The sequence below is a fragment of the Gouania willdenowi genome, chromosome 12, assembly GCF_900634775.1.
Source record: "Gouania willdenowi chromosome 12, fGouWil2.1, whole genome shotgun sequence".
Lineage (NCBI taxonomy): Eukaryota > Metazoa > Chordata > Actinopteri > Blenniiformes > Gobiesocidae > Gouania > Gouania willdenowi.
In genome coordinates this window covers 27773803-27796764 of record NC_041055.1, presented here as the reverse complement: position 1 = coordinate 27796764, position 22962 = coordinate 27773803, and the positions used below count along the sequence as shown (strand labels likewise).

The window sequence follows — 22962 nt, the reverse complement described above, 5'->3', positions numbered from 1 at the left end:
CCATAAATCAGACCAAAAACAGTTGTTGCAGAAAAAGCAGGAAAGAAGAAATACAGGCAGATAATTGATGACTGTTAATATACAGTATATATTTGTGAGGTTATATAATAATAAAAATAAATCGGAGAATAAACAGACACTGTGATCAGTTTATCTAATGTCATTGGGTAAATGAAAGGATTGCATCTATCCATTCTTTCTCTTCTGTCAACTGTCAGATCCGATCCACACAGGTCATTTTCCGAGAGAACTGATTGGTCGGGAGGCAGTGCTTTTCTACTCGCTGAGATCTTACCCGAGCACGTAACCTAGTCCCTGACCAGGTTAGCCGTTACCATAGTGATTTACCCCGGTAGGAAGTTAACCACGTAGTACAGGATACACGGAATAGATCCTGGAAGTTTGTGCAGGAAGTTGTTGAATGTAACGATGACTTTTTGGCTCCATAATTTAAAACGGGTGTTTAAAAATGCAATTTTTGCATTGACTCAAATTGTGCTGTAAAACAAATTCTGTTTTTGTGATACAATTTTAATACTTTCCAAACTTCAACTCCCATAACTCTAAAATTTTGTGTTTTTAAAAAAAAAAAAAATGACTACAATGAAAATGTATTTAGTAAGAATGTATACAGTCCCCTCCAAAAGTATTGGAATGGCAAGGTCAATTCCTTTGTTTTTATTGTATACTGAAGACATTTGGGTTTCAGATCAAATCATGAATATGAGACAAAAGTTCAGAATTCTTCATGGTGTTTACATCTAGATGTGTTAAACAACTCAGAACAGAGCACCGTTTGTTTGAACCCACCCACTTTTCAACTGAGCAAAAGTATTGAAACATGTGACTGATGGGTGTTTCTAGTGTTGCTTAAACATTAAATAGTTCTTGTTTTTGGCTTTGTGTTTCACCTGTGAAAACATGAAGACCAGAGAGCTGTCTATGGGAGAAAAGTATACCATTTTGAAGCTGAGAGAAGAGGGAAAATCAATCAGAGCTATTGCACAAACATTGGGCATAGTCAATACAGCAATTTGGAATGTCCTGAAAAAGAAAGAAACTACTGGTGTACTGAGCAACAGACATGAAACAGGTCGGCCAAGGGTCTCAACAGCAGTTGATGACAGAAACATTGTGAGGGCTGTAAAGAAACACCCAAAGACAACAGTCAGTGACGTCACTGCCAACCTCCATAGGGCAGGGGTGAAGGTATCACAATCCACTGTTCGAAGACGACTTTGAGAGAAGAAATATAGAGGCCATACCACAAGATGCAAAAGAAGTACAGAGATGAGCCACAAAAGTTTTGGAACAAAGTTTTATGGACTGATGAGACCAAGATGAAGTTCGATCAAAGTGATGGAAAGACCAAAGTATGGAGAGTATGCTTATGATCCAAAACACACAAGCTCATCTGTGGAGGTCATGTCATGGCTTGGGCTTGCATGGCTGCTTCTAGAATGCGGTCACTAGTCTTTATTGATGATGTAACTCGTGATGGTAGCAGCAGAATGAAAGTCTACAAAACTATTTTGTCTGGCACTTTACAGAAAAATTCATCCAAACTAATCGGGAAGAGCTTCATCATGCAACAAGACAATGACCCAAAACACACTGCCAATACAACAAAGGACTTCATCAGGGGGAATAAGTGGAAGGTCTTAGACTGGCCAAGTCAGTCACCAGGCCTGAGCATTTTATCTCCTGAAGAGGAGACTCAAGAGAGAAACCCCCAGAAACAAACAAGAAGTGAAAGAGGCTGCAGTAAAAGCCTGGAAAAGCATTTCAAATGAAAAATGCAACAGTCTGGTGAAGTCAATGGGTCGCAGGCTTGATGCAGTTATTGCAAGTAAGGGTTATGCCACCAAATATTAAATTTTATTCACTTTAAGTTAATTTAATAATGTGTGTTCTAAAACTTTTGCTCACTTGAAAAGTGGGTGGGTACAAACAAAAGGTGTTCTGTTCTGAGTTATTTAACACATCTAGATGTAATTACTATGAAATAGAAGCTGGAATTCTGAACTTTTGTCTCATATTCAGTATACAACAAAAACAAAGGGATTTACCTTGTCATTCCAATACTTTTGGAGAGGACTGTATGTCTCCAACAGTGTTTACAGTCAAATATTTCAAAGCACCCAAAGCTCAATTTTCTAACGATCAAAATGTGTTTGGTTTGTTTGTATAGAACAGTCTGAAGATGTGCTGTTTAATACGTTTAAAGTTTTTGAATAAAAAACAACAGTACTGGGGGCTAGTATTGGGGTTCTTGGCGAAAGTTGCAAATCTGTAACACAGATGACTCCCATTTTATCATGTTATAGTAATAGCTCACAGTAGGTTGTTTGTGTTTTCTTTATCAATACTTACTACTAACTACATTATTTTTGCAGTTGCTTGTGGTTTTTCTCCTCCTCTGTATATTTGATTATTCTTGCTCTTGTGGAATAGTTGGTTGTGCATTTTTCTTATTAAAATGATTTTATTATATTTATTTATTTATTTGATGAGATGGGAGGGTGTTATGAGAAGTGCAAGGATATATATATATATGTTGTAATATTCAATATATCATTATCACTGAAACAAAGAAATGGTGCAGACATTGATAAAATTCATGTCAGTTTATTAAGATTGTCTTCAATATACAGTCCATTAAATATGTCTATATCATATACATCAGCAGCTTATAGTAGAATATTTTATAAACATTTCAAATAATTCAATAGAACATTTGACAGGTGAATCTCTGTTAGAGACAATGGTTTTTTTCATGTTTGCACACAAAGGAGATCTTTGTACGCAAGTACATTTGCTATTGTAATAAATCAATGCAAGAATATCAGTCATATGAGCACCATATAACTATGATTACAAAGTTGTCTTTTTTTTTTCTTCTTCTTAAACTCCAGAGGCTTAAGAGAGTCTTTACAGACTTTTAAAAAAAACACTCATACCTGCAAGTATAACAGTGCAGACAGGGGTGGACTGGGTCAAAACACATAGAAGCCATTATTAAGTCTGTGATTCTCAACATGTGGCTTTTTATGTCTTAATTTTAAATAATATTATAGTCAATATATTATATAATATATATATTATAGTCTTGACTGCTTTTGGCCCATTTTAGTCACTTTTCAGACTTTTCTTGCCACGTTTTTGCCACTTTTGGACCATTTTTTGCCACCTGTTACCGTGTCTGCCTTCATTCACTCATAAAAACAAAACAGTAAACGAACTGGACTACTTTGGGACAATGCCCGGTATACCAGATGGCCAGTCCACCCCTGAGTGCAGATCATCCTGACTCCATTGACTCATATCTTTGTTGAAGATATATCTGATTGACCATCCATGTAGCATCTTAGCCGTTCTGCATCGAGCCATACACATGCCTAAACCTTCCTCTTGTCTGAGCTACAACCAACTACAGCGCTGTTTACCTTCTCTAAAACTCATTTAGAGGTTGTGATTGGTTTCTCATAATGGCACCATAGGCATGGCTGTTTTTTTTTTTTTGTGAATAACCGTGTCTATTCACACGTGTAAAAAAACTGTCAGGTTAGCACGTTTGGCCCAGGCTGTGCTTGATGATCTCGCGGGATTGTGGTGGGATTCTGTCGGGGAAAAGCACCTGGAACTCCACCACCAGATCGCCGCGCTGGGACGGGCTCTTAGGCAGAGGGAGACCCTCGCCCCTCAGCCGACGCACAGCACCGGGTTTGATGACGTCACTGCAGGGTAGCGGCATCATACGGTTGTCAAGTGTTGGGACGTTGACTGTGCAGCCACAAAGAGCCTGGAACAAGAAAAGAGGGAGAAAAACCATAAGTCTTGGAGAATTGTGTTAAACAGAGTTTGAGAAAAAATAGAATTAAGTATATAGAGTGTCTGGAGATTCGCACTATGTAAATATATTTGTCTATTATGTACATTATATTCAGAATTTTATCTTTTCGAATGAATTTGGGAAAACTGTAATGAAAACCTTTGACTTAAACTCTGCAAATGTCTTAAACTGGTTTCATAATTAATCTTCATTGGATGCACAACACAATAGATGTGAATTATGATTCATAAATGTGTCAAGTTACATAATTGGTAAATATAGCATCCATCTTTCTGAAGGCAGATTTTTTTCTGTTATGCAACAAAAAACCAGTGTTACAGCTGTTATTTCACTGTTCTATTTACTGCGTGTGAGTGGGAGTCAAGTGTTTTAGTGACTGAAGGGAGCCATAGGAAGGCGGAGGAGTGCTTTTGAAATGCCAGTCTCTGTGACTGCTACTCTGCTAATCTGTGCGTGGGTTGGTAGAAAGCGAGAGCCAGAGTCAGAGGGTGAGGGAGCCGTCTCCATCGCTCAAACGGAGGAGGTGGGTGGATGGGGGGGGGGGTCTGCAGCTTGATTCGTGGTGGCCAGTTTGTGCAAAGGGCTAAATTTAGCTCCTGCTATTTTTCTCTGGTTCTGCAGATGCGCTAACAGACACAGATTCAGGTGCACATAGCACAAGACTTTACCAAATCTAAAGATGTTGGTCTCACTGCATTGAGGACAGTCAGTAGTTACTTAAAAATATGATAGATGGAGTAGGTGTAAGTAGGGCTGGGCAATATACCATGATTGAAGACATATTGAGTTTTTTTCTTTGGCGATATAGAAAATTACAATATTGCATATATCAAATATATTCCTTCATTTGTTATTTGCACATTGTGTTTTTTTATGCCTTGGTTGTAGTTGTTTTGTTCTTGTTTCAAATGTTATTTTAATTTATTAATTTTTTTAGCTAGAATTGTCTTTCTGGTTAGACTTTATTTGAATTAAAATTATCGAGATTTATATCGTATATTGCTATTTTGATAAAAAATATCAAGATATGAATTTTGGTTCATATCCTTCAGCCCTAGGTATAAGTATAACAGACCAGAAAGGCACCAAACTCACCTCTTTGAGGGTGATCTTGGCCACGTAGACGATGTTGGAGCCCTCTCGCTTGTACTGTTCGTGCTCCTGGTCCCTGAGAACAAAGGTGACGTCTGCCGGGCTGTTGTTGGGGGTCTCGTCCCCTTCCCTGGGAAAGGTGATCTTGGTTCCCGCCTTCCAACCCTTATTCACCACCACGTTCAACACCTTGTCTTCAGACCTGAGGCTTCGGCCGTCGGGATTGAGGCGCGTGCGTGTGATCTTCACGTGTTTGGTGCAACCGTGCATCACTTCGTCGAGGGTGACCAGAAGGTCGTGCTGCACGGACTCGCTCTGCTGGCGACCCCGCCCTTCTACATGGCTGAAGGGGAAGCGTCTGAAGGGGTTGAAGAGGTCGTCTTCGCCGTCGCAGTCGCTGCCGAAGAAGATGTCGAAGTGGTCGGAGCCGTGGAAGGAGGAGGAGAAGGTGGCATGTGGGTCGTTGCGGAAAACATTGCTTTGCCCGGCGACGGACATTCCGTTTTTAAGGCCTGGAAAGAAGAATAAACAGAATGGGTCATTTTAGTTCAGGGGCCAAATACAGAGCAGTTTAATATCAAGTGGACTACAGATTTTGTTTGGAAAAATTAGTAATTTCAACATTATTGCGCCCTAGTTTACGCTTCAATGTATACATAAAATACAAAATATGTATACGTATGATAATAAAAACATGAAATATAGCACTTTAAAATATTTAAGGAAAGCTTTTCCAGTTCCAACCTAGTTCATACACCAAAGTTGATGTAGATTGGCTTTAAATGAGGGCCTGGGGAGTTGTTGTCATTATCTCCTCACAGAACATTAATATTGTTATTATTGTTGATGCTGGGATGCATTTATAATTTAGTTGCCTATGATTCAGTAATGAGTCAAATAGAGAAGGTCTTTACACACTTTAATGCCAAATCTTGCTCACCTTCTTCTCCAAACTGGTCATAAATGCTCCTCTTCTTGGGGTCGGTGAGGATCTCGTAGGCTTCGGCGATCTCTTTGAACTTGTCCTCTGCGTCAGCGTCGCTGTTTTTGTCTGGGTGGAACTTGAGAGCCATCTTCCTGTAGGCCTTCTTGATCTCGTCTTCGTTGGACTCGGGCGAGACACCGAGGACTTTGTAGAAATCTTTACCTGAGGGTTTGATGGCCAAGCAGGGGGTTTCTGGCTCAGATTTAATGCCCTCCTGGAAGAAAAAATGAAGAAACTCTCATTGAGACCCAAAACACATCTAAAGGACTGGTTTGCATAAGACATGGGCATCTCAAGGCTTTTGTAGCAATGTTTATGCAACGATGACTTGTTAATTATTCATCTCCGCAGAAATTCTAAAGCACTCTAGAGTGTTAAAGCTTGTATTTAAAGAATTTCTTTGGGAAAACAATATGGTGCTGCAATAACAGACTTAATGTTTTCTGTCCATCTTTTATTTAGAAAGGACTGCTTAAACACCCTTAAAAATGGTAAACTTCACACTTCAGATTACATTTTTTAAAGCTAATTTATCTTTTTCAGTGTAAGAGACTGTCCAAAGAGAGACTCCTAATACAATATGATTATGGTGATTAGAGTGTTATTTGCTTTCCTATTTTGGTGTCGAGAGTAGGAGTATAAGTCCTTGAATTTGTTAATGTTTGTATTATTTATTCTTTTTTTTTTTTTTTTTTTTTGGATAATTCTGTAACTTTCTGGACATGGAAAGTAATGAAATTCAAGAGTCCTTGTGGAAAAATTTAAATATTTACCATGACAGAATGAAAATAAAGGAAATTAAATATTTAGGTTAACTGAAGTAAAATTGAACTAAAACTGCCAAAACAAGTAGCCTAAAAAAATGACACAAAAAATCACTAAAAGTTATTGAATAAATTTAACATAAGCTCCAATACACATCTTTCATTCATTATAGACATTCAATGGTCCACTTTTCTTATTCTTGATATTACTTTTGCATTAAATCCACTTGTGAACACCCCCTTAAGAGCAGAGGGCAGACTGTCTCCCCTCAACAACTGAGATAGTCCACTGTGATTGGCTACAGTAAATGACATTTCCTGCATTTGAATGGATCATGCGCTCCACTGTACACCAGCAAATATAATAAATAGTAGATAAAAGTAGAATTAAATGTACTCACCGCTGATGATGAGGATCCAGAGCTGTCCCCTCTGTGCATAACTCGCACTTTGCACTTGACATTTTTGTGCTTAACACCAAACTGGGTCCAGATGAGAACCATAGTGAGTCAATGGGAGGCTGAGTGAACGAGTGTGTAAATGTGTCGCTGTCCACCGGCTGTGGTGCTGAAGGCTGCTGATGGTGATGAGTGATCGCTCTCCTCCGCCGCAGCTCCTTTTAACCATCCTCGCACGCCCACGCACCGTGACCGAGCTTTCCTGGGTACCGCCCATTCCTCACGCGCAGCCAGGGAATGCCGGTGTCCTCAGCTCGCGCGTGAGCAGCCATTGGTTGCCCGGGTGATGATGGCGCGGATGTTGCAACCTCCTTTCTCCTTCTTGAGCTTTGTTTCCGGAGATCTTTACACGAATCCAGGCAGACAGTCACGACTCAGAGTCCTGGCTTACAGACAGAGTTTAAAAATACACACACACACACACACATGCACTGCAGGATGTTCAGACAAAATGTGGAGCTCCTGTCCTCATTTGACTCCTACATATACACACTCAGTCCCCAAATAATTATGAAGAGGGGTGATATAGAAATAGAGGTGACATAAAATCCCTTTTCCTTCAGCTATTTTGCATCTACAATGGTTTTCCATGGTCTTGCAGAGATCCATGGAGGGTCGGGTATGTTGTACAGAATGTAAAAACTTAGTCACTGTTTCATAGCCAACATATTTTGAATATTTAGCTCACTTTCCTCACATTAAGCTCATGGTTTTTTTCATTTGAGACAAATTCATGTTAAACAACATGTTCTATATCATTGGTAAAAATGTATGAACATAATATAAATAGAAAAGTGAAATATAAATGTTAAATCAAAATGTAAAAGGTAAATGTACATGTCAAATCTAAATGTAAAAGTTAAATATAAATGTTAAATATAAATGTTAAATCTAAATGTAAAAGTTAAATGTAAGTTATAAATCTAAATGCAAAAGTTAAATATAAATGTTAAATAAAAATGTAGGAGTTAATTATAAATGTTAAATCTTAATTTTACATCTAAATGTAAAAGTTACAGTAAATATCCAAATGTAAAAGTGAAATATAAATGTTAAAGCACCTTTTGATCACGAAGCCCCGCCCACACCCCACGGTTATCTGCATCCTCGGTGTCTTCATCACTGGCAACAGTGAGTTGACATACAGCCTGCTCACTTTGCATTACATGTCTAAACATTTAGCTTTACATTTGGCGATATGATAGATATAGATATAAATGTAACATTTAGATTTGGATTCAACATTTGCATAGGTTTTCTGGTATTATTAACATGATCAACTCTAAACCACAAACCTTTTATCTCCTTTGTCAGAATGTTGTAACCTGAATGTTTGTGTAGAATCATTATTGGGGGGACTGGACTTGGTAAATGTACCACCAGAAGAACATGTGAGTCAGACAGAGCAGTGTTTCTCAAATGGGGGTACGTGTTCCAAAATGTTGTAGTCGGACAAAGGGGGCACTTACTTTCACATACACATACTTTCATATCAGTTCTTTTCACCTGTAAGATGATGTAATGACTTTTTATTCGCGATAAAAATAATCATGTTCTTTTTTACTATCTTTAACATGGGCTATTTTTCAGATTAGTTATTATACTGTTTCTTTATTTCCTAATGGAAAAGGGAGCTGCAGCTATAATTTCAGTTCAATGGACATACAACTATACAATGGAGCTATTCATCCCAGTTCTACTGAATGAGATGCGAGGTAGACCAATGGAAGGGTGGAAGAATGGACAAATGGACTGAAAGAGAAACTGTAGAAAGGCTAAAAGTAGCGAGCTATAAAACCTTCCCTTTAAGAGTGAATGAGCGATTTATAATTCACCCGATGTTGGATTCCTGGATGAATGGATGAGAGAGCTGAAATAGGTTTCAGGTTACAGGGTGACACTGCCAGTTCATCACAGCTGCAAAGATCATTTTTTGGGGGGAAAATGATGAAACTAAAAACTGCACCAAGCATAAAGTTTGATTAAAAAGAGCTCAGTGGTATTTGATGTGAGTGCTGTGTGGAAACGAGCCCAATGCAAATGAGCGTGTTAACGGACAGGGCTGGAATTATGTAACAGAAAAAGTGTTAAAACACCTTGTTCGCCTCCCAAATTACTTGTGAAAACTGAAGGCAGCACATCAAATATCTGTTGACGGACCGTGGGCTGCTTTGAAAACCTCAGATACTGATGTAGAGCCATGGATGAACAATAAAAATGATACAAAATATCTGAAGGGGTGTAACAAAGTATGCCAGAATATGCAACAAACACATCACCTGCTTTATTTCTGTGTTTAAAGGGAAATAAACTTGCTCTTATGGAGTAGATGAAAACACAAGCTTATTTTGAACATTTACAGAGCATTTTTAAACACGGGACGTGATTTGTTGCGTGATGTTTACCATTTGAGAGTGTCGTGGGAGCTGTGTTTAAGACATGGGAAGGATGTACATTTTGGGACTCATCATCAGTAGTGTACCATTGAATCGGGGGGTGTTTCGGTCTTTTAAACACTAGACACTCTCGTCAAAGGTGGTCAGCTTCAGGGTGATCAAGCCTGAACTTGTGTCCCATGAATGTTTTCCATTCTCTCTGCAGCTTTAGGCACTCTGTCTGTGCCCTTTGATCTTTTTCTCCCTTGGAAGTGTCTACTCTTTGATCTCTTCCTTTGAAGTAGGCTTTACACCGATCTGATTAGCTATATCGGATCGGCCTGTATTTTGCATGTTATGCAATTATTGTGATTGGCTGTAATGCCTTAATTTGCCAATCCGATCAATGACGTCATTGTCGTAATGAAAACTTTGTGATGAAAACTATTCGTCTCATTTACACCGAACACGTTCCACACCATCGACATGTTTGCTCTACGTGACACAATTTTATAGTATTTCACACTCATTTGTGCACAGAGGTGAAAACCATTGCACGAACAGCAAAAAAGGAATTCAGTCGGTACAGAACTTGGTACCCACCCCTACTCATATGATTGGATCTGTGATCGTTCTTTTTTTCAACTCACTGATCGGTGATTGGCCCACATTTCCTGATCCTGTAAAACCTACTTTAATGTTCTGCTCTACGATCTTTACATTACTGAATAAAACTTCCATTTTTTTTAATTCTTTATATCTATGTCTCAATGTATGTCTACTATATCAGTGGTTTTCAGACTTTTTTGGTCCAAGTTCCCCCTTTCTCTTATTTCTGAATCCAAGTCCCCCCCTTTGTTCAACTATAATGTTTTGCTCAGAATATTATGAAAAAAAAGTATAGAACATAATGATGGAATGAACGAGAATCCCACTTTCTAAACATGATTTAGTGCCTCACAAATAGATTCATTTATATGGTTTTATTTATGTGGTCATTTCCGTTCATCACCTGCCTGGTGTGGGACCAAGACTGACTCTTGTATTTTCAGTCCATGTTCTAATCAAGATTATTTCTAATCATCATTATTATGATTAGCATTTTTAGCTATAAATAAACATGATAAAATCCCATATTTTTTAATATATATGAATATTGATGCTTTCAGTTGTTAATTTTCCACTTTCTCTCTTATTCAAGTACCTCCATTTGAGAAACACTGTACTATATGTTAGCCAATTGTAATGGACTGCAACCCTCTACGAGGTGTGCTTTACTTCTAATGTGAATCAGCTGTGAAGGCTTCAGTGTTTCATTTTTGCCTATTATCTCTGTACAACATGAATATTGAAAAAAAATAAAAAAAATATTTTGCCTTTTTTCCCACCATTGACCAGACTAAGCAGCAGATGTAAGATCTCACAAACCATATTTCCTTCACTGTTGCATTTTTTTCTGCTTTTGAAATCTATTTAGAGATCCTACTATGAAATTACGACACGGCTCCATGCATAAATATGTAAATGAGTGTCGCAGGGTTCCTACTTTACATACATGGCAGTGTTTCCTGCTGTCGGATGCTTCATACATCCAATCAGGGTTGGAGTTTCCTGTGGATTCTCCTTTCGTCCTATACAGGAAACGAAGGACAAATTTGGTGCAAACGTGCCTTGCCAGCAGCGTCATGTACCACATGGTGCCTCTTTACATGCTATTCCCAGACCGAGCAGGATGGAGTGAATCAGAACAGGCAGCCTACAGGCTCAGCCGGAGTGTGTTTGTTTCACACGTTCTCTCTCTTTCTTGCTGTTTTTTTTCTCTCCAAAGCTGCCTGTCAATCTCTGAGAAAATCATGCTAATTAAAGCCCTTAACAGCGCTGACACTGTTATTATTGTTGGGTGAGGAGAAGGCGGACAGCTTTAGTACAGCTCAGTGTTCTTGTGATGTTGTGTAGCTGTTCCAAACGGCTCCGTTTCAGTTTGTTCCTGCTGTGTTTCGCCTCACAGCGACTTAGTGTTTTTATTCCAAAGTCAAATGTGAAGTGTTTCATAACCAACCCTGTAAAACTAGCAGGTGGCTGCAGTGGTTACATAAACTATTGCAAGATTATTAGATCATACATGGATGGATTGACTGATTGATTGATGGGATGTCTTGAGCAGTTTTAAAAGCCTTTCAAACAGTTTAAAAAGTATAGAGTAGAGGTTATAAAATGATAAAAAATAAACAGTTTTTTGGTCTTTACCTTTGTTCTATGTTACTGCACATAGGTCAGAGATGGGCAGCTTTTATCACAGTTGGTGATATGTGTTTTTTCATTATTATTATTTTACTATTCCTAGTTTGTTTTTTTGTGTTTTTACTGGTGGAAATGGGCCATACCAAGAGGCAACATTTTCTGCCCCCCAGGACCTTAAAGTTCTGTGACACTGATTGGTGGGACATGGGGCGACTCGCTGAGCTCCTACAAAACAAAAGCATATAAACTAGTTAACAGAAGAGTCATTCTGTGGTAATTAAGTATTCATTCTTGTAAATGTTGATAGCTGTTGGGAGCCTGTCTGCAGTGATCATAATTAGTTTCTGTCAGTATTGGCTGTAATAAACGCCCTAAAGATGAGAGGTATAGATTTGCTTATTCAAGGCCTCGAATGAATCCCTCATAAATATCTGTCTATTCATCTTTCAAAGTCTCTAATCCCAATTAAGGATGAGGGAGGCTTGAATTTATCTCTGATTACCCTTGTTACGGTGGAAAAAAGGAAGGTTACCTCGTTTTGGCTTGTAACGACACCCTCTGCGTTGGTGAGTGAAGAAGACCAGACTGAAGAGTTGGTGAATTAATAAAAAATGATTTCATTCTAAACTAAATAAAAAGAGTACAACGTGGGACAAAAATTGGTGATCGCCCGGCCAGGCGATCCGAGGACAGAGTGAAACACAATTCTAACTCATCACGTATATCCCCCCCCAGTCCCCCTCCCTCCTCCCCCCGGGAGATAAGAGGACAGGGTGGAGGAGAAAGAATAGGGTGAAAAGAGACCGTTTCTTCTTTGGGTCAAAACAACCAGTTCTCTGGTATCTGCTGGTTGTCATGGGAGTGGAGGTGTGTGCGTTTATGTGTTTGTGTGTGTGAATGGATGTGTATGGGGTGTGTATGTGTGACTATGTGAGTGTGTGTACATGTGAGTGTGTACACAGAGGGTGCCTGTGCGTCTCGACCTTGTGAGATTTCAGTATTGTTTTGGGAAGACATCATGTGCTTTTGAAGAGGTGGCCTGACCCAGAGCTAGAAGCAAAGTTGAAGACATGAAAATAACACAATGGAAAGTTACAACCCAAGGCTTAAGGATTAAAATATATGAGTAAATATATTATTAAGCATAACTAATAATTTTGCCATAACACCCTGTTAGTGGTTAATGGTTCTTTAAGTAAACCCTAAATATAAGGGTTTAGAGATTAGGGTTTTACGGTTTGGGGTTTAGGTTTTAGGGTTTAGGGATTAGGGTTTAGTAATTGTAGTTTAGGGTTTGTGGTTTAGAGTTTGTGGTTTAGGGGTTAGGGATTGGGAATTAGGGATTAGGGATTAGGGATTAGGGTTTACGACAGCGGTGGCCAATCCTGGTCCTCAAGAGCCACTATCCATCATGTTTTAGATGTTTTCCTCTTCTAACACACCTGATTGAAATGACCAGGATCATTATCAGGCTTCTGCAGAGCTTGATGATGAGTTCATCATTTGAATTAGGTGTGTTGGAAGAGGGAAACATCTAAAACATGCTGGATAGGGGCTCTTGAGGACCAGGATTGGCCACCCCTGGTTTACAATATTAGATTTAGGGTTTAGAGAGTAGGGTTTAGGGTGTAGAAATTAGGGTTTAGGGACTTCAGTTTAGGGATTAGGGCAGGGAGGTCAAACTCATTTTAGTTCAAGGGCCACATACGACCCACTTTGACCTCAAGTGAGGCGGAAAAATCCTAACTCTAAACCCAAAAAATACACCCTAACCCTGAGGGTGTGCCTGATGTTATTGTTGTTCTTGCTTTGCAAATTCTATCATTTGTTTATTCTTATTGTGTGTTTTTGGAGTCATTTTTTTGTTGTTGTTGTCATTTTCTGTATTTTATGCTGTTGTTTTGTGTATTTTTTAGGGTTTAGGGGTTAGGGTAGCATTTAGGGATTAGGACAGGGGAGTCAAACTCATTTTTGTCCTTGGTTTGTATATTATTATATCAGTTTGTGTATTCATTTTGTCATAATGTGTGTTTTTGGAGTCATTTTGTGTTTTTTTGTTGTCATTTTGAGCATTTTTTGCTGTTGTTTTGTGTATTTTTTAGGGTTTAGGGGTTAGGGTAGCATTTAGGGATTAGGACAGGGGAGTCAAACTCATTTTTGTCCTTGGTTTGTATATTATTATATCAGTTTGTGTATTCATTTTGTCATAATGTGTGTTTTTGGAGTCATTTTGTGTTTTTTGTTGTCATTTTGAGCATTTTTTGCTGTTGTTTTGTGTATTTTTAGGGTTTAGGGTTTAGGACAGGGGTGTTAAACTCATTTTTGTCCTGGCTTTGTATGTTTTTCCATCATTTTGTATATTATTATTGTGATAATGTGTGTTTCTTACTATGGACTCTATATTTTAATCACACTGAGATGACTTTGGTGTAATTTGCTATATAAATAAAGTTGAGTTGAGTTGTTTTTGGAGTCATTTTGTGTTTTTTTTTTTTTTGCTGTTTTGTGTGTTTTTAGGGTTTAACATTCAGGGATTAGGACAGGGGTGTTAAACTCATTTTGTGTATTTTTTGTTGTTGTTTTGTATATATTTTTTGTCCTTCTGTGTGTTTTAAGTCATTTTTTGTATTTCATTTTTGGGGGGGCGCTGCACAAAATTAGACCGAGAGCCGATGAAGGTGAATCATAATGTCAGAGCACACTGCAGTGACACAGGGGAGGTGACACATGCCCTCAGATCACATGGTCACACTGTTAACGCTCCACATTCTGCCCTTCAACGGTCAGGATGAATCAACATTGTGAGAAAGGCCACAGAACTGTACATGACTCACCTCTTTGTGTTGTTGTTTTTTTTTACTTTTATAGAGTTAATTCTTTCTCTGATTATGTAATTGTCCTTAAGTAAGAAAAGCTTTTAGAGACAGATTTTCTAACAGCCTTTGAAAAGGGCAGACCGAACTAACACATAACCAACAATTATCACCATCCAAAAGAAATGAGACGTCCTCATCTTTGAATCCCCCCCTCTCTCGTCTCACACCTCGTCTCCCCTCCATGTACTGCAACTCCCACACGTCTGGGAGAATTAGTGCCTTAAACTGAAGCCAAGTCACTGTGTGTGCTAGATTCCCAGACAGGCAGATGGCATTAGATGCATTAATGTGTATTATCTAAGTGACCCACTTTGGGTGCTTTTGTAAGATGAAAATTGATGTCCCTGAGAAATGAAAGTCTGGAGGAAACAGTTTACTACAGATATACAGTATAAGTGCAGAAAGATGATATCAGTATTGTAACACCTTATTCCTGGAGGTGCTACTGTTGACATAATTTCCTTTATGATAAGAGTTAGCAGGTGGTGCATCAATTTTAATAATTAATGTGTTCTTTTTTAAAGAAATACCAGCAATTTTATGGTTCTACAATAGTAAATTGGATTTGAAGCTTCCACCTACTGTACATGTTTTATTTCATTACTCTCCACTGGATCATATTCTCCTGAGCTTATCTTTATATCCAGGATTTGCTTTATCTTGTGCTTTTATTGTGAAAAGCTGAGTTTTTATGTGTGTGCCATACTTGTCAGTGTTTATTTCTTTATCCATTTATGTCTCTTGCTCAAATAAGTCATACTTATGAGGTATAAAGTCATAATTATGAGAAATGAAGCAATAATTGTGAGAAAGTTATAATTATGACAAAGGAAACCATAACCTTAAATAAAAAGTTATAATTACGAGAAAAAAGTCATAATTATGAGATAGAAAGTCTTAATTATGAGAAATAAAGTAATAATTGTGAGAAAGAAAGTTATAATTATGACACAGAAAGCCATAGCTCTAAATAAAAAGTTATAATTATGAGAAAAAGTCACAATTATGAGATAGAAAGTCATAATATTGAGGAAAAAGTCATAATTACGAGATAGAAAGTCATAATATTGAGGAAAAAGTCATAATTATGAGATAGAAAGTCATAATATTGAGGAAAAAGTCCTAATTACGAGATAGAAAGTCATATTATTGAGGAAAAAGTCATAATTATGAGATAGAAAGTCATAATATTGAGAAAGAAAATCATAGTTATGGGAGAAAGGTCATAATTATGACTTTTTCCTCATAATTATGAGGAAAAAAGGTTATTTCTATAAGATAGAAATTCATAATTATGAGATAGAAAGTCAATATTGAGAAAATTGTCATAATTATGAGAAAACATATAGTTACGGGGAAAAGTCCCTATAATTATGAGAAAGAAGGTTATAATTATGAGAAAGTGATAATTATGAGATATAAAGTCATAGTTATGAGTTAGTAAATGATATATGTAAATGATATGAAAGAAAGCCATAATTATGAAATACTTTCTGTCTTTATTTTTTTTTGTGGCTTCCATAGCTACCAGCACATCTCACTGTTTAGTGTTTCATGTTATTTTAGTTTTTTATCTTTATTATTATAAATATATTTCCAAATATTTTGCAGTGATAAGATTTCACACAAAAACTATATAATAACTGTGTGTGGTTACATTTCTCCTTTGGCTGTGCTGCCCCCTGCAGTATTAAATGAATACTACAGGAGAGGGAAAAATCTACAGTTGTGCTACAATATTAATACAAATATTATAAATAACTCTAATGTTTGAGTACAGTATATAGCATATCTTTGTTGAGCTCTCCAGCAGTGCAGATCTACCTCAGCATTAGAGGACACTGATAGACTGAAGGATGAAGATTAGATTCATCAGACAGAAAGGTTGTTCTCACCACAGCTGTCAGGGTGGAGGTCGGAATGTCATTCAAGCACAAAAACATCTGGATAGAACCATGGTTTTAACCATAACTGGACATTTTTCTTGTCATGCACTCCATGAATAATCCTTATTCCCATCACATAAAAGAGCCAGAACATGTTTTTTCTGTGTTAAAACATAGAATACTCATTGTTAGAGTTCTGTAATAACCCAACAGTTCTCACTAATAATGCAAGTGTGAAGCAGCCAAAGCAAGTCCTGCTGCTCATAACAGAAACATCAACAAGTGTTGCTTTATAACATATGGCCAATTATCCATAATGTCATGGTGACCTTTAAAGAACCGAAGCTACAAATGATATTTTTCTTCTTTATACAAGAATAGCTGTGAAAGTACCCGTTTAGTCACGTCATGTGAATAACTAACATTTTCAGAAGCAATAGAAAGCCTTTCATTGATTCACTATAGAAATATGCTAAGGAACTGAACCATTACTCCCTCTATTAAGGTAATGGGTTGGTTTGAAGATAAAAAGGAAGTGATCTCCTCTCTGTGATATGCAAACATGCTAAAATCATAAAGGTTGGGACATCGCACCTGCTGAACGTGATTATTGTCTGTGCAGAAAGAGCAACTACAACAAGAGGATGTTTTAATCCTCCACTGATGAGGTTTTATGTATGTTTAAGAATGTGCTCTGTGCAAAAAAATACAGAAATACTGATACTATAGGGACTGGTAGAGCTGGAGAGAAGAAACTGGTGTCCCTGTAAAAGTGATAAAAAAAAACTATGGAAAACCGTTTTTGCAACTAAAAACAAAACAAAACCAAAAAATCGCCATGGCAAGTCATAATAAAAAAAGTATAAAGGTCACAATTGTGACTTTTTTTTAAAAAAATCTCATAATACAGTACAAAGAAAGTCATAATTATAAGATAAAAAAAAATCATCATTATAAGTAAAAATGTCATAATTATAAGTAAAAAAAGTCATAATTATGAGATGGAAAGTCATAATTTTCATATAGAAAGAAAGGTCACAATAATGACTATCTCATAAATATGATTTTCTATCTCAACATATTTAGTAATATTTTGAAGGAAACCTAATTAATAAGAAACTAAATCAACTGTACCTTAAGTGACATTTTTTATCATGTGTTCCCAAGAGCACACATCCAGTTTTTGTCATAATTGTGTTTTTATCTCATAATAAGGTACAAAGAAAGTCATGATTATGAGATAGAAAGATTTAAAAACATGATAATTAAAAAAACAAATATAAAATATATTTCTAATCAGTTATTATTATTATTATTATTGTTATTATTTATCAATTACTAGACATTTCAGGTGACTCCTTTAAATTTCAGGGGACCCCATAATTGGTCACGATCCCAAGGTTGAAAAACACTGCTGTATCTTCTGGTTCGGGAACAATATATTTTACAACAATGCATTATGGTATAAAACATGGATCTACTTTAGATGTGAATCATACATGTACAGTATATGATTCACTTCCTTCACCACTAAAGTACTGCTGTCAGCATCTTTAATAATAATAATAATAATAATAATTTTTGTATAACTTTTTTGCATTTGAACACTTTTTTCTTTCATTGTAAATATTTCTTTTTGATTGAAGTAAACATTTTTTTGATTGAAGTTTTTTTTTTGTATTTTTGATTGAATAATAAAGACACAAATCTACCTCCATATCAAATTCTTAAAAAAGTATGTGTATAATAATAAATAATAACAATCTACTTCCTAAAGCTAAAATGCATTGAGGAGGTTGTTTAACGAGGTCTGATGGTGCGTTCACTGACACCTGGTGATCGGTCGTTTACGTGTTTTTTTTCTTTTCTTTAAAAAACATGATTAAAAAAATTGATTTGGACAATATTTGCATTGACACGATTACCGCGCGGTGAAATATTGCGATATATCGCAGAATCTATTTTTTTTCTTACACCCTTAATACAAAGTAGTTTGATCTAAAGTAGGCCACAGATTTTAGGTGGAAAAATAAGCAATTTCAACATTAATGTCCCCATAATCATTTTCTCTTTTAAATTTAATTGATTTTGGGAATCATTTTTATTTAATTTGGGGATATTATGCGAAACAATGTCACAAAAATGGAGTTATTTGAACAATGTGAGATTTAAAATGACTGCAGACTTGTGATAAAAGCATGCGGAAATTGCGATCCTCCAAATATTGTGGAGTTTTATTGAATTTCTATATTAAGATATTGGGAGATATCTGAGCTGAGATATCTAAAACTGAATTATTTGGTCATTTAGACAATAATTTATGTTTTTTCTGTCTTTTTAACTTAATCCTGCGGGCCGAATTGGATGGTCTAAAAGGCCAGATTTGGCCCCCAGGCCTTGAGTTTAACACATGGTTTATTGGTTAAAAACGAGGTTATGATCAAACCTTTGAGACATGCTTTTTTTCCCACAAGGCTTCAAAGTGTCTAATAACTCTTAGTACAGGGATCTGCAACCTTTACTCTCAAAGGAGCCATTTTGCCTCATCTCACCTGGAAAAAAAAACCTTCTCAATGAAGACAATACAGTGAATGAAATTCTATACAGTTTAAATGACATAGAATAATGTTTGATTTCATGATTTGATTTATATTGATCATGTAAATGGCAACTTAAAAACAGATTAAAATAAAATGAAATAAATTAACATCAAGAAATAACAACTAAACAGTATCTTGCATCTTCAAATTCTTACACATCTCAGTTTACATGAACACAATGTTATATAAAGAAGATTATTTTTAGTTAATGTATTTAAAGGGCCACAAAAAGTAACTTGAAGTTTGATAACACATGATCATGTGATCAACACATGCTAATTTCTCATTTCTTGCCACACATAAAACATGCATATTTAACCTGCACGTTGGTGGTTAAATGAATCTGTTCCCACACAATTAAAATCTCTATTTTCTTCCAGAATAGTGTTTTTGTTGGTTTAGTTATTTTACCAGGGATTTAAAACTTAAGGTTAGCCACAGGTGCAGGAAAGTTGATGGTCTGTAGATGTTGCAGGAAGTGAAGTAGGAAGGTGCTGAGTCATTGGACAATGTGATTTATTTTTAGGTTAACAAATTGTTATATCTTGATTTTATTTTTCATTAATCATTAATAGCCTCTGTAGGAAAATAACAACTCTATATTTCAATAGGTTTTTTTTAAAGCTATAGGGAGCCATTGCAAAAGAGTCAAAGAGCCACATGAGGCTCCAGAGCCACAGGTTGCAGACCCCTGTCTTAGTACATCATGCATTTATTCAGTATTCCCTTAATAATTGAATGAAATCAGCTCCAGCCTGTTAGCAAAGCTCAACACTTCAACTTCATAAAACATTCTGGGCTTTTTTAAACCAAACTCGACTATACATCTGTTAAAAGCTGCTTTGGTCAATTAAAGGAACGTCTTATTCCTAATTTATGGATCGTTGCAATGCAATACATAGCAGAGGTATTTCAACCCACTGTGCATGCAACGCTTCAGATAAAAGAGATGTCCGACCTCTCTGTACGTAATATAATCCTAAACCATTTGTTATTTGATTTTTGTTTTCAAATTGGAAAAACTAAAATTAAAATTCAAGGTATATTTCTTCATCAGGGTCAAGAAGGGATAAACAAACATTTAAAAAAAAATGGTTGATTTTCAATTTTTGTTTCTAAAACCAAAAACACAGAAATATCAGAGGACAAAAACAAAAAAATGGTGAGACCGGTGTCACGGTCTGAGTTCACATCGGTCTGAGATCGGTTCTGAGCATGCGCACTACCGGAAAATGTAATTTTGTGACGGAGCAGCGCCGTCACTAACCGAGCAGCAGCGCACGCACACACACAAACACGTCACACACGTTCTCTTTCTCCCCTCCGTATTTCTCCTCACATCATGCATTTAACTAATCTCCTTCTTCCCCAACTGTTGCTAGAGTCAGCCAGGGGTGAACACTTGACTGTTCTAGGCTTCACCTGCTGCACAAACATTCACACATTCTCTCACACACACACGGAAACTCTTACCGGTCACATGACGTCTCTGAACAGCTGACGGACAAAACAGGGCGGAGTTAACTAAGGTGATCAGGGGTTATTTTGTCTTAATTGTTTTTGCATTTATATGGGGATTCATTTAGGATGTGATTTGAAAAATGCGTTTGTTTATTAGAAAATCAGTTATCATTTGAAAAGGATGTGAATATTGTTTTTGTTTGTATTCCTTAATAATTGTTTTTGGTTTAATTTAAACCACACCCATGGGAGGGGCTAACCTGTTAAAAGCAGTGTAGGAAGCTGCATAGAGGGCAGTCTTTCTCTGGAGGTGCATGTGGGAGCAATGTACCTGAACATTTCTGAAAGCCTCTCAGCTGGAAGTAGAGCTGGGACCAGGTTGTGGTTTTTTTTTTTCTCTTGATGTAAATATTTGTGTTCCACTGTAAATATTGAGCACCGGCACCATTTTTAGAAAAATAAATGAAAGTCGACTTGCCATATGGATGGTTGTGATTCTTCAAAGCTAAGGTTCAAAGCTAATGTTATTTGACGACTGCTGAATGGCTCTTTTTCTTGTACAGAAATGTACAACTGCTCAAATGTGTGTCATAATTTATTCAATTGAATTTTCATTATTATTACTTGTATTCTGTTTGGATAAAAATAAAGCACATGTAGGAAAAAAAAAACATGATTATAATAAAACTCCATACGAAAACAAATTATTTATTTTCTAAAAAAACATGATTTTAATATACATTGCAGTAAAAAAAAAAAACAGTTAACCTAATGTAACTTTATTTTTTAAAACCAGTATAACCCAGTACGGGTACATCTCAGTACGTAGCAGTCACGTACTGAGATTTTAAGAGGAACTCTTACGATGTGAACGCAGACCGTGACACCGGAAGTTGTTCTTTTCAAAATAAGAGCACCTATATGTGGTCGCTGCTGTTTTTCTGGCGTCAAATATATATATATATATATATGTATATATGTATGTGTATATATGAATTATCTCTATATTTTCTCTGCTGTTTAAAATGTCTTTGGAACCGTACTCCGAAATAATTTTCTAAATGGCAAAACAAGGCTTGTCATCTACCAAAAATCACTATATATTGCACATATTACATATGTTCTATCAGTGAGTCGGATTAAACCATTTTCTGTGCAAAATCTCCTCACATATTTTTCTGAAAAACCCCTTCCACTCTTTGGTTTGATGTATTTGCAGCAATTTCGGCAAATGACAAGCCTTGTTTTGCCATAATTTTTATATTTTGGTGCTAGAAAAACAGCTGTCGCCATATTATGCTCTTATTTTGAAAAGAACAACTTCTAGTCTCACCAATATGAAAAATGTAAGTTTTTTTTTTTTTTTTTTTTTTTTTTTTTTTTTGTCCTCTGGTATTCCTGTTTTTTTGTTTTACAAACAAAGATTGAACATTTTTAAAGGTTTGTTTATCCCTTCTTGTCCCTGATGAAGAAATACACCTTGAATTTCAATTTCAGTTTTTCGATTTCAAAACGAAATTTACATAACCACTCGTTTTTTGTTTCTTGATTTCCTTTACTGAACAAAAAATTCAATGACCAAAACATACGTTGACCGATATAAATCTACTTTCTGGAATTTTCCTCTCAATGTGCAAAAAAACCCCAAAAAAAGCAAGCGATCTCTCCATTCATCTAAACTCAGGGAAAATAATCAAGATAAACACTGGAATTTGTCCCACTGAGATAAAAAGGAAACTGTACAGACTGATGATGAGAAGTTACATAAGGAGGTAAATGTAGAAACCTACATTTGAAACAAAAAAAAGTCCAAAATGTCCTACTTCTGTCACAAATCAATCAAATTGAATTGGAAAGCTCTTTAGTTTGACTCGATTCATGACCACAGACAGAAAACATGGTGCAGAAATGTTCATTAACTTAAAATTAAAATAACAGGAGGAGAACGAACTGTACTGTACGTTATTATCATGAAGATTTGAGCAGGTTGGAATAGTTTGTCCTTCCAAACATAAAATTCTAGATTGTAAAGCATACTAATAGATTCATGTGTATGGGATGTAAATATATATATTTAAATCTACTCTTTTTGAACATGTATTAAAATTAGTATTATTCACATTATTTTTTAACATCAAATTATTTATTTTATTTACAATGTATTTGTCATTCTCCTTTTTTAATAATAAATTGTCATTTGCACATTTGTTGTGTCTATTCTGTTCTATTCTATTCTCTTCTATTCTGTTTAAAGCCCTTATAGATAGTTCAATCATAGCTATTTGAAAATATGTATGAAATCCTGACTATTCCAAAAACCCAAAAATATTTAAATCTATTATTTTTACGTGACTTCATATGTACCTGCAGT

General features: G+C 36.2%; 1 protein-coding gene across 1 annotated transcript; it reads right to left on the bottom strand.

Moving 5' to 3' along the window:
* Nucleotides 1-3110: 3110 nt before the first annotated feature.
* On the bottom strand, nt 3111-7530 carry LOC114473660 (dnaJ homolog subfamily B member 5). Its single transcript, XM_028463424.1, has 4 exons — nt 7096-7530; nt 5886-6144; nt 4949-5457; nt 3111-3802 (listed from the first exon to the last, which is right to left on the bottom strand). Exons 1-4 carry the CDS (start codon nt 7195-7197, stop codon nt 3566-3568), a joined length of 1107 nt encoding a protein of 368 aa, XP_028319225.1. The 5' UTR covers nt 7198-7530; the 3' UTR covers nt 3111-3565.
* Between the last annotated feature and the right edge of the window lie 15432 nt (nt 7531-22962).